The sequence below is a fragment of the Pipistrellus kuhlii genome, unplaced genomic scaffold (assembly GCF_014108245.1).
Source record: "Pipistrellus kuhlii isolate mPipKuh1 unplaced genomic scaffold, mPipKuh1.p scaffold_m20_p_15, whole genome shotgun sequence".
Taxonomy (NCBI): domain Eukaryota; kingdom Metazoa; phylum Chordata; class Mammalia; order Chiroptera; family Vespertilionidae; genus Pipistrellus; species Pipistrellus kuhlii.
This window is the reverse complement of record NW_023425460.1, coordinates 24,720,289-24,733,072: the sequence shown is the minus strand read 5'-3', so window position 1 is coordinate 24,733,072 and position 12,784 is coordinate 24,720,289. Positions and strand designations below refer to the sequence as shown.

At 39.9% G+C, this 12,784-nt stretch overlaps 1 protein-coding gene across 3 annotated transcripts in view; it reads right to left on the bottom strand.

Annotated features, from left to right (window-relative positions):
- Positions 1-1,001: 1,001 nt before the first annotated feature.
- Positions 1,002-12,784, bottom strand: part of FAS (Fas cell surface death receptor) — a 34,646-nt gene continuing 22,863 nt past the window's right edge. Inside the window, exons 3-10 of one of the 3 annotated variants that reach the window (XR_006741690.1) lie at positions 10,990-11,127; positions 9,360-9,468; positions 6,567-6,625; positions 6,349-6,417; positions 4,585-4,640; positions 3,576-3,603; positions 2,176-2,826; positions 1,002-1,218 (exon numbers count right to left, since the gene is read on the bottom strand). Coding sequence is in view for 2 of the 3 variants with exons in the window: in XM_045581887.1 (XP_045437843.1) it covers positions 1,306-1,333; positions 2,499-2,826; positions 3,576-3,603; positions 4,585-4,640; positions 6,349-6,417; positions 6,567-6,625; positions 9,360-9,468; positions 10,990-11,127 (815 nt within the window). In the remaining variant the exon portion in view is untranslated. Of the gene's footprint in view, positions 1,334-2,175; positions 2,827-3,575; positions 3,604-4,584; positions 4,641-6,348; positions 6,418-6,566; positions 6,626-9,359; positions 9,469-10,989; positions 11,128-12,784 lie in introns of all 3 variants that reach the window. The other 2 variants (XM_045581887.1, XM_045581888.1) reach the window with 2 other exon arrangements.

The window sequence follows — 12,784 nt, the reverse complement described above, 5'->3', positions numbered from 1 at the left end:
TGACCATGAAGAATAACCAGTGCCAGACTTGCCCCGTGCTGTCCAGCGCTAGCAAACAAGACAGCAGGTAGCACAGACTGTGACTCTTCAGAGAAGAAAAACTAATGAGGTGAGCCCGATGATCACTCAGACTTTCTGCCTAGAGGGACCTCCCAGATCCTGGCCCAGGGGGGGGGGGGACCCTAAACAAAGCATTGTCACCGTGTTGAGTGGAGGCACAGAGGTTTGAGTTCAGGAGACAGAGGCTGCCAGACATTGCATAAACCAAAGAGCTAAAAAGAAGGCAGCTATGTAGAGCGAGAGCTCCGGGAATCTGTACAGGGGTTCCCTGGAGCCTTTGACTGAATACCATGCGCAGGGAGGTCACTAGAGTTAGGCAAAGAGCTGTAGGGCTATAATTCTATGTCGGTGAGAGATACTGACTTTCCCACCAACCAGGGTGAAGGGACCTCATTGGACAGACCTAGGAAACAGCAGGCCTGACCAGCCAGCACAGAGTCAATGCTGCCGAACCTGTCCTGACAAAGATATAGACCTGAACCATCTAATGTGCTGGCCACCAACCACATGAAGCTATTGAACCTTCGAAATGCAGCCAGTCCAAACTGAGATGTGCTTGTGAGTATAAATAAAATACAATCCAGATGTTGAAGACTTGAAGACTTTAGTATATTAAAAAAAAAATGCAAACTATCTCATTAATGGTTTTATACTGATTACATGTTGAAATGATAATACTTTGGGAATAGTGGGTTAAATAAAATATATTACTAAAATTAAATTTTTAAAAAGAGAAATAGTCTGGTGGTCACCAAGTAACCACATGGGAAGTTTTCAGGAAAGAATATTTCAAAATCCCTATTGAGCTTTCTTATGAATAAAACCTACCTTTTGAAATATTTACTTTCTGATCCACATTTCCAGTGCCTTACTTATAATCCTATCATAATAAATATTCACATAATAAATAATAATGTGGTTTTGGGGAAGGCTTTTTTTGGGGGAAGTTATGGCCTATGAAGGAAATATTTAACTACCAAAAGGAGTTTAAAAGGTAAATACTCCCTGAGAAACCAAAGACAGCATTGAAGACTCCTGAACAGGTTACAGTTAGCTGTAGTTAGAGAAATGAAGAAAAAAAAAACAAAAAAGGCAAGGTCTCAACAAAAAAAAGGATAATGAGAAATACCAAAAAATGACTTTCATGAAACATTTTTACTTACACTTTACATTTCCAAACATAAGTGGTGGGGAGAGGAGATTTTCCTTCAGTGGAAGCTACTTAGATATTTTGAGATATCTATTTCAGTTTATAACTATCTTCCGTTTACATCTATACAAATATAAATACAATTTGTTAAAATTCACTTACATTTTCTTAAGTGTCTAAATGTAGAATTAAGGAAGTGGCGGTGGGGCGAAGGGGCTTGTTTATCTAAGATGCTGCAGGAAATAACAAGTCCTAAAACCGGGGTGTAAGCTGCATTTGTAGCAAGAGAATGTATGGGAGTCATACAGGGCAAGATAAGAAACTACCTCATCAGCTTTGGCAGCCCATGAGAGGTAGCACAGAGCTACCTCTTCTAAGAGCAGTGAATCTCTCCAAACCAGGCTAGAGCTTTCTAAGAGCAGCACAACTTACAATGGCTCATCGTGTTTCATAGATAGTGCTTCCAGGTTTGGGAGTGTAGAGGCTATGAAGACACACATCAAGGAAAAAAAAACAACACGAAGAGGATGCTCTAGGAATACTTCCTGATGGAAATGTTTTGGCACCTGAGAAAGTGGTGGATTATTTTGATACAGTGCGCTGGCATACAAATATAAAATTTCAAGCATAACTGAGTTGGCACTTTCTATGTGAATTCAAAATTGAAATGCTTCACAATGACATGCCAATAATCTATGTAAACATCTTTGAAGTAAAACGTTATTTAAATTCTGCATTCAGAGGTATACACAAGCTTTCCCTGAATATGTTCAGAGTTTCAAACAAAGTTGACAAGTATTGTAAAATCTCTAGAATCATCCTGGAACTGGGGAGGTAAGTTAAAGGCAAAGCTACTTTTTCCAGGGATTGTGACACTGCATCAAGAGGTAATAGTTTCTGTTGATTCATGGATGGGTTCAGCCTGTAGGTAGACCTTTGTGTTCTCATACAGTAATTATATTTACATCTGTGGAATTATACATTAGATATTAGAGCATGACCCCAATGTTTTGTCTTTGCAAATACACCTATGTGTATACCTACCATGCCATTGCATTTATTCTTAAACAGGCATGTCTAGATTTTAAATATTCTTGAAGGAAGACAGAATCATGAGGTCCTTAAAACACATAAATATATAGCTCTGCAAATATATTAAATGTAAAAAGAAAAATATTCCCAGTAAAAAGTTAAGCAATATTTACAGCCTTCACTTAGCTTATTCAAACACTAATTTTTCTATGTATTGTCTATATTCAAAACTAGTTGTTTTTCACTTTAGAGAAACTTTTGGCTTTCATTTTCATTTGTGACGTTAGTATTTTCACGTTTACTAGCAATGTCCTTTAGGATTATATCTTGAATTTTTTCTGCGCTAGTACAAAGTTTGCTTTTTTTGAGACCTGTAATCAAAGTGTCATATGCATCCTTCTTCCCGTGAACTTGATACCAATTACGGAGCAGCTGGACTTTCTGTTCAGCTGTATTTTGGAGATTGTCATTCTTGATTTCATCTATTTTGGCTTCTTTGAGACCATTCTTCCGAACAAAATCTTTAACTTCATTTATTGTCATTATATCAGCAATAACGCTAATGTAGTCAGTCAAGTCAATGTCTGAAAAAAAGAGAATAGTCTCTGAAAATTGGTTCTGGTAAACAAAATTGCCATGACTGGAAAGCATTTACTTCTTCTCTTATAGCACTTAAGAATACAGGTTAGTCCTAGAGATCTAAAGAGCTGATAGGGAAATGCAAAAACAGCAATAACCTTGCCTTCTAATCCCAAGACCTCCTATATCCCCAGTAACTTGCTCTATGACCTGAACAAGATACATAACATCTCTATGTCTTCTTTTCTCATCTATCAACAGATTAGAAAAGAACATCCCTAACATCCCTTATGGGTCTGATGCTCAATGATCTACAAACCTAAGATATAGGCAAAGGATTCATGATCATCATATCTCTGAACCACAGCTCAAAAAAGAGAACTGAGTAGAATAATAATTTGTTGTTCCAGAGCTGAGACACACCAATAATAACGAATCTACAATTCAGATGAACCTCTAAGTCAATTTAGGCAGACGTTCTATAATACATCTAAATGTTCCTAAGGAAAAATTTTCCAAGGCCTCAGAATATAGTGCTTTATTGCTACCTCACTTATTTTTAACTAGGAATATTAGTAATAAATTTAAATAAACTGCCTGAAAAACCTGAGTAATGAATGGGAAGAACTGTAAGTTCAAAGAATAGTGAGGTCCCACAATATGTCACCGAAATTAGCAGCATTATCTTACTCTAAAATTGGCCTGCTACTCCTATGGAAGCCAGATCTATGAAATAAAATGATAAAAGCCTTACCTGAAGTAATAAACACTGGGGGATTTTCCTGGAGAGGAAAACAAAACAAAAACAAAACATGGACAGAAAGAGAAAAAGAGAAAAATATACTTAGAATAGTCTAATATAATCTTTAAATTTTTCCTTAATACTGAAAGAAATACAGTCAGTTGCTTAATATATAAAATTAGCTAGATGAAGTGATTAAGAAGGATTCTTTCATCATTCAAATTTTTATTTAACTTGAAATTGTGTTGTGCTATATTGATTTAAAAAAAAACAAACAACTCCCACTGAGCCCCAGCACCACATGAGAAAAAGCATTATTCATGAAGTGAACTGGTTTATCTTCCCTGTGTAACTTTTGCCATTTGAAATGCTTTGATTCCATGTTGGAAAAGAAATATGGTGAGAGCTATGGTAACAAGTGGCTGGAGAAAGTTGAGCTGTGCCCTTATAGGGGCTGTAAGAGCTATGTCTGTTCGGGCTCGGATACCGAATCCATGCTCTGGCAAAGGATGTTTCTGTAGTTTCTTTTTTTTAAAAAGTATATATATTTTATTGATTTTTTTTACAGAGAGGAAGGGAGAGAGATAGAGATTTAGAAACATCAATCAGCTGCTTCCTGTACACCTCCTACTGGGGATGTGCCTACAACCAAGGTACATGCCCTTGACTGGAATCGAACCTGGGACCCTTGAGTCTGCAGGCTGACACTCTATCCACTGAGATAAACTGGTTTCGGCATTTCTGTAGTTTCTATGCAAGAATAACGCCAACGTGGGACATGTTGCTTGGCCACATCCTTTTTCCAACTGACCTTGAGCAGCTCCTCACTTAAGTCCTGTGTTAATGCTTATGTTGTATGGAGCTTATTTATAAACTGGGCCTCAGATCTTAATCACTTTTTGATGCCTTCTAATCCATGCACACACAGACACAATAAATGCTTGTTTTAAAAAAGTAGCGAATAAAAATTGAGTTACTACTTTATGATTTTAAGAAAGCTGATGCGTGTTTCAACACTTACAGTATCTGGAGGTGTAGGTTGAGGACGATTATTATTCCAGCACCGTTTTTTCACCCCTAAAAGACGAAAGAAATTTCTATCAGTCTCAGGTCTCAACCTTGGCGAAAACACTACCGTCACACTAGAGGAGTGTGAGAAAGAAGCCGAAATTCATTGAAAAGTAAAGTGACCCTAAAAGACAGTACTGTCCTGATTTTGGACAACCTCACCCCACCAGAGATATGCCACATCTTTTAAAATTAATTTCAGAGAGGAACAGGGGAGGAAGAGATGGAGGAAGAGAGAGAGAGATTGAGAGAGAGAGAAAGAGAAAGAGAGAGAGAGAGAGAGAGAGAGAGAGAGAGAGAGAGAGAGAGAGAGAGAGAGAGAGAGAGAGAAACATCAGTGATGAGGGAGAATCATTGATCAGCTGCATCCTGCATCACCTCATTGCAGATTGAGTCCACAACTCAGGCATGTGCCCTGACCAGGAATCGAAACATGACCTCCTGGTTTATAGGTTGAGGCTCAACCACTGAGCCACGCCTTTGGGCAATATGCTACACCTTAATTGAGACATCCAATTACCTCACAGTGGCCTAGCCCAGTGGTCGCCAAACTCATTAGTCAACAGGGCCAAATATCAACAGTACAACGATTGAAATTTCTTTTGAGAGCCACAGTTTTAAAAGTTAAACTTCTAATGCCATGTCTTCAAAATAGACTCACCCAGGCCGTGGTATTTTGTGGAAGAGCCACATTCAAGGGACCAAAGACCCGCATGTGGCTTTCGAACCACAGTTTGCTGACCACTGGCCTAGCCTAAAGCTGGCTTTTGACTTACTGAATGACATCAAAATTTCCTCTCATCAACCTGGAGCTACATGTCATGGCTACAGCATGGCAGAGAAGCACAGGATATGGAAAGCTGACATTTGCTTGCCATGGAGTGACATTTAACGTCCAGAAATTCAAGTACGTGCACTCACAAGTAACTCAAGCATACACACTCAATGAATATATACCTTGAAGTCAGTATGGGATGGGAGAAAGGAATGTGTAAGTCTGCAAGCATGGTTATGGCAGTTAAACATAGAACACTGCATGTATTTTTAGCTGAGTAACCTCTATCTTAAGCTAAACTGAAGAAACAGAGCCTATTCCAATTGCACGCTTCAGAGTGATTGAAAGATGCATCGCCCTGTGTTTTCGGAATGATGAAAAGGTATTTTTCTGGTGTAATTAAGATTACCCTCGATTTGGGCTTATTTGGCTTATCTGCTGATTTACTAGGTAACCCTTGCATAAAACGTATAGCACAATATTTTAAATTATGGTGGATAAATGATAAAATCATGGAGTTTGAGCAAGCGTGAGGAGGCACAGAGAGGGACAAATTTAGCAAGTGTTCCCTGAATGCCTTTCCCAGCAAGGCCCTTGCTTCTCGTGTTATCTTAATGCGGGACAATCTCAATGGACGATGAAAGATAACTTCTGATTCTTGGCAAACTTGGCTGCTGCCAGGATGAAAACACTGTGAGGATGGGAATAGCCACTCAGTGCTCCAAAATGGTTGCTCAAAAACTGTAGCTGAGGGATAAATATAATCTATTCTTTCAGCATTCACGAGTGCATTTGCATTTGGTGGCAGGAATTAAAAATATACCAGGGCTAACTACCTACCTGGTGGCAAGCTTTCTTATAGGTCGGAGACAGAGGGGAGTTCTTTGAACAAGTCCTTTCCAAGTTATTTCAATGTACAATTTGAACAAAGTAAGAACTTACCCAAAAATATTAGTATAGCTATTGGAACCAGGAGCAGGAGCCACGCCAAGTGTGCGTGAGATGTGGATCCTGTAGATTGGAACATTGGACATTTTATATGAAAATGAGCAGTCTTTAAGATTAAACAAGTACTCTCAAAGAATCAGAAGGGATTGGCTTTTCTTCATATTTTACTGTGGGAATAGAAGGAGAGTCTACTCATTAAAAAAAGTAATAACCTTCTTTACATCTGGTGTCACTGGTTGCTGTGCAATCCTCAATGATTCCATGTTTACACCTAAAAAAAAATACAGAGAAAATATAAAAAGCCTGGTGGGCTAATTCCTTGATCATTCTCAATGACACACTATACATCCCGGGTCATTGTAGTCCTTTTTGCATCTCTGGCAATCATAGTCCCTCAACTATTTCTAGATTAGCACGGCAGAGCTGGTAAAAATCTGTAGCATAATTTGGATGTTTGGGTGAACAAAGAATGACTATGTTTTAAAATACCAAGAGTTAAAAGAAGGTAGTCAAGTATTGGCAGAAAAGAAGAAGAATGAAATAGAGCCTGACATAAACTTAAAACTGGTCATAAGCTGTGCTCTTAAAATATTAGGAGACAATGATAAACTACCAAAAGCAATTTCAAAGCAGTCCCATAGAACAATAAAAATGGCCAGACAATAGCCACCACTCATGATGCTCCTGAGGGAACTTACTCCACTGGGCCTTAGAGGTTTCTCTCTTTAACATCAAGGGGCCATTAGGATACTTAAGAGGTTTCTGTATTTTTTCCCCCCAGGCAGTCAAACACTGACCCAGTCTGAATTAAAGCTTGGCTCTACCCATTACCTAACTCGGTGAGTTTGAGCAAGTTACTTAACCACCACAATCCTGTTTTCTCACCAAAAACAAGGAGACAGTATTACCTGCTTGTGAGGGTATGGTGAGAGGAAAATTAAATCAAGATTATGAAGTATTGCCCTAACTGGTTTGGCTCAGTGGATAGAGCGTTGGCCTGTGGACTGAAGGGTCCCAGGTTTAATTCCAGTCAAGGGCATGTGCCCTGGTTGCAGGCATATCCCCAGTGGGAGGTGTTCAGGAGGAAGCTGATCGATGTTTCTCTCTCATAGATGTTTCTAGCTCTCTATCCCTCTACTTTCCTCTCTGTAAAAAAATCAATAAAATGTGTTAAAAAAAGATTATGAAGTATTGAGAACTGTTATTGTTGTTTTTATTTGACTTGTATTAGTCCCGCCTCCCAACCCCAATCCCTACTTCTGTCATCATGAGGGCTGTCTCAGATATCTACTTGGGGCTAAAAAGAAGAGGCTAGGTTAAGTGCACGTACCTTACTTTTTTCTTCTTCTAGTAAATAAGAGACATCAAGCATAATGTTCCTACTTTTCAAACCTACTAGGTGAACTCCTAAGTGACACCTAAGATGATTACATGTTTAAGGAGAGGTACATTGATATAATATTAATTATATTTATATGTATGCACAACAGTGTCTTACAAGTACAAGCTATTTTTATAATACATGTTACCCAATCTGATCTTCACAAATATGAGACCCATAAGACAACTGATGACTGTATGCATCTTAATATGTGAGGGAACCGAAGCTCTGAGAGGTTTAGTGGTCCACTTACACTCACTCTGTTAATCATAAGAAAAGTGACATGGCCCTAGCCAGCTTAGCTCAGTGGAGCATCAACCTGTGAACCAAAAGGTCCCCGGTTCCATTCCAGTCAAGAGCACATACCTTGTTTGCAGGCTCCTCCCTGGCCCAGGCCCAGGCCCTGGTTGGGTTACCTGCAGGAGGCAACCAATCAACGTGTTTCTCTCACATCTACATTTCTCTCTGTTCTTACTTCCCTTTTCCACTCTCCTTAAAAATCAATGGAAAAATATCCTCTGGTAAGGATTAATAATAATAATAATAATAATAACAATAAATTGAAGAAGAAGAAGAAGAAGAAGAAGAAGAAGAAGAAGAAGAAGAAGAAGAAGAGGAGGAGGAGGAGGAGGAGGAGGAGGAGGAGGAGGAGGAGGAGGAGGAGGAAGAAGAAGAGCCGAAACCGGTTTGGCTCAGTGAATAGAGCATCGGCCTGCGGACTCAAAGGTCCCGGGTTCGATTCCAGTCAAGGGCATGTACCTTGGTTGTGGGCACATCCCCAATGGAGGGTGTGCAGGAGGCAGCTGGTCGATGTTTCTCTCATTGATGTTTCTAACTCTCTATCCCTCTCTCTTCCTCTCTGTAAAAAGTCAATAAAATATATTTTTAAAATTTAAAAAAAGAAGAAACAGAAGAAGGAGAAGGAGAAAGAGAAGGAGAAGAAGGAGGAGGAGGAGGAGGAGGAGGAGGAGGAGGAGGAGGAGGAGAAGAAGAAGAAGAAGAAGAAGAAGAAGAAGAAGAAGAAGAAGAAGAAGAAGAGGAAGAAGAAGAAAAGTGACATGCACAGTTAGTTTTTCTAACTGTGGGTCAAAACCAAGCTCTTTAGCATGAAAGACAAAACCCTTCATGATCTGGCCCTGGCTCCTTTTCAGTCTTTCCTACACCCTAGCCAGGTACCCTGTTCTCTGGAGCTTCCCCTGTCTCTTTGCTCTTGCTGGTTCCCTGCTTGATCCATGCTCACCTTCCTCCAAGACTCAAGCCATGTATCATATCTTCACTGCATCTCCTCCAGCAAAGTTGAAAAGTTCTAAATAACTCATAATACACTGTCACGTGTCTGATGCTTGTCACATGGTGTTGATTCAATAACCATGCCTTTTTAATGTCCTTGCCTCTAGTCTGAGAGCTTCGATGTCAGAAATGCTTCTTGCTCATCTTGTTAGCTTAAGTGGCCAGCCCTCAGGAGGTTCAATACAAGTTTGGAGCCTGGGTGTCTGAATGAACAAATGGTTATCCAGTTGTTCAGAGGCAAAGCAAGACTAGAACCCAGTGTTGCTTCCCCCTAGGAAGACAATGTCTCTTAAGATAGATATAGTGTATTAATCAGAAAAAGATCAAAACTTACGTGCGGCAAGGGTCACAGTGTTCGCATGGTGGAGCCTTACAAAAATAGTTTGGTTTACATCTGCACTTGGCATTCTGGGTCTTGGTACAGTTTTTTTCCACTTCGAAGCCTAGAAATCCAATTTTCAGACAATTAGTTATAGCAGCTAGTTATATGCTGGCTATGGGAATGATGGGCAGGAGCGGCATGGATTTTTGAGATCCGCTGCTAAATGAGCACTCACACCATCATGACTTTAGAAATACAACTAGTGTTTTCATACAAAACAGGTAACCTCAGGTTGAAATGGTTGAAATCATTTAGCAGAGTTTTAAATGGGTAGACAACCCAGCAACCAAGAAAACCCTACCTTTGCTTAAATAGCTCCCCCGTTCTTCTAGTCCAGTGTTTCCCAAACTTTTGACATATGTGTACTCCTATAATTTTTGTAATGCTGAGTACCCCTCGTACTCATGAGAATGTAGAATTAGGCACAGCTAAGCACGGTGCAGGGCATATCCCCACCAAACTCCGATGCAACGCGCACCCCCACCAAACTCTTCCCGTACCCCTGGGGGTACGCGTACCACACTTTGGGAAACACTGTTCTAGTCTATACCTGGCTATGCAAAGTGTGGCTTGTGGACCAATAGCATTAGGATCACCTGGTAGCTTGTTAGAAATGCAAATTGTTAAGCTTCACCCCATCTGGGCAAGCAGACCAATCTCAAATCTTTTTAGAGATTCTGATTTAGTTGGTCTAAGGTGGACCTACACATGGGCATTTCTCATAGCTCCCTGTGTGATTCTAATGTACAGCCAGGGTTGAGAAACATTGCTTTAGAGCTTTAATGGAGACAAGAAAAACTTAGGTCCAGAGATTTCTTAATGTCAAGCAAAACTGGGAGTATATATGTTATATTTTAACCTGGGCCCTCAAAATAGGTTGGGATAGTCATGAAAATCCGGGGGTCCAATTGGAATTATCAGAACAAACTATATCCTGGCCGGGACCGGTTTGGCTCAATGGATAGAGCGTCAGCTTGGGGACTGAAGGGTCCCGGGTTCAATTCAGGTCAAGGGCATGTACCTTGGTTGCGGGCATATCCCCAGTAGGGGGTGTGCAAGAGGTAGCTGATCGATGACTCTCTCTCATCGGTGTTTCTAACTCTCTATCTCTCTCTGTTTCTCTCTGTACAAAAATCAATAAAATATATTAAAAAAAAAAAAAAAAGAACAAACTATATCCTGAAAGGAAGTGAAGCATTCCACTCACCTCTCAGGATCTTTTGTCCTTGGATTTGAAGGGTTCTGAGCGCTCTCTGGCCATGAACAAGAGCCATTGCACACGCATAAATCAAGACAGGAAGAAAAGTTTCTGCACTTTTACCTGAAGCTAATGAATCCTTTTCGTAGGGTTCATATTTAGTCTGTTCCCTCATCTGGGAGATTGCCCAGACTTGGCTCAGGAGAGGCTAGCCTAGTTCAGTCCCTGGTCCTGCTTTACACCAGTCAGCCCCATCCTACCTCTTCCTGTATACCAACATAGCACCAGAGTGGGTCCCAAATCCCAATTACAGATCTATTATGAATGATTTTACATGGAGCATTCTACAATTAGTCACTTTCAATGGCTTTTTAAGACTCATACCATGTTCTCCATCACAAATCCCGCATCTTCTGCATGTAGAAGAAAAATGTTCCTTGTCTGTGTACTCCTTCCCTTCCTGGCAGGGCTCACAGACTAGTTTGTCCCCATGAGCTTTGCAGTCATCCTTTTTCCGTTCACCTGCCAAAACAAGAGGAAGAAAAATGGAGCAAGTATTTGAATGCAACAGCACGGGGAGTGTGCAGGTATGGCAGCAAAGCACTGCTAAAACAGGGAACTTTAGCTAATGATCTATAAAGACAATAGAGGAGATGCTTATTGTTAAAATCACATCAAGAGACAGAAAGTCTCCCAAGACAAAAGCTGAAAGAGTGATGAAAGATGATTAACAATAGTAACATGTGACAGGAAACAGAGGGGCAGGGTAGAAGCTGGAATGACCAAATGCACCAGGAAAAAAAAAAAAGAAGAAAAAAAGCCTTATTAACTTTTTGGTGGGGGAAGGGAGAGGTTGCCTTGAGATGGCTGCTGCTGGCCACTGAGATGACCTAAACTTTAGGTGCTAAAGCATTCACTTTTTTCCTGGTTTCTCATTTCATGTTCCAAAGTCCACAGATGCTGATACAAGTACATGTAAGGAAAAGCACATTTGAAGTTTCTAAAGACTTTGATGAAATCTTTAGTAGCCCCATGAGCTTTAACAAGATGCTTCATCTCTCTGAGCCTACATTTCTTCATGCATACGATGGCGATAATAACCTTGCATTGTTACCAGAAATGCACAGGGCATGCCTAGTAAATGCTTACAGTCCCTCTTTTCTCCCTTTTCTTTCTGCTCCTTTGCCATTAAGCGTAGGAGTATGTTATAATGGGCAGGTAGGAGCATATTTAGAATAAAATTTATCAACAGATTTGTTATCTTAATGCATACAATTTCAAATGATATTCCCATTCGCTTTCATTGACTTTAAAAATAAAACAAGTCATCATATTGCTATTAGTAAGTATTACACAACAATGCCTTTTCCTAGAAAATACATTTATTTAGCAAGTGCTTATTAAAGGCTATTGTGTTCCAGGCACTACCTAGGAGTGGAAATAAGCAAAGGAAATAAGCAAAGCCTCGGACTCTAAGACTTCACATTCTCAGGGTAAGACAGGCAGCACACCTATAAATCTGGGGCATCAAGTGGTGATAAGGGCTACTGGGAAACTAGATGAGGGGGGAAAAAAAGAGAGAGAATGAAAAAGGAAGTGTCAGAAAATAAAAGGGGAATGTAAGAGAAAGCATGCCTAGTGACTCCAATTATTAATGGTATAAGTACGAAGAATAAAGAAAAGTCTAATCTAAAGCTGGCTATGGAAATGATGGGCACATGTATAGCAAACATAACTGATGTTGTCTTTCCTAAGCATATGACTTTCTCAACAACCTCGTAGCATTCTTTTTTTTAAAAAAATAAATCTTTATTGTTCAGATTATTACAATGTTCCTCTTTTTTTCTCCCTCCATTGCTCCCCTCCACCGGGTTCCCATTCCACCCTCTGCCCTTTCCCCACTCCCCATTGTTCTCATCCATAGGTGCACAGTTTATGTTCAGTCTCTTCCCGCACCCCCCAACTCCCCTTTTCCCCGAGAATCGTCAGACCATTCCCCTTCCATACCTCTGATTCTATTATATTCACCAGTTAATATTGTTCATCAGATATTTTAATTCCTTTGGTTTTTAGATTCACTTGTTGATAGTTACGTATTTGTTGTTCATAATTTTTTTAAATATATTTTTATTGATTTTTTACAGAGGAAGAGAGAGGGATAGAGAGTTAGAAACATCGA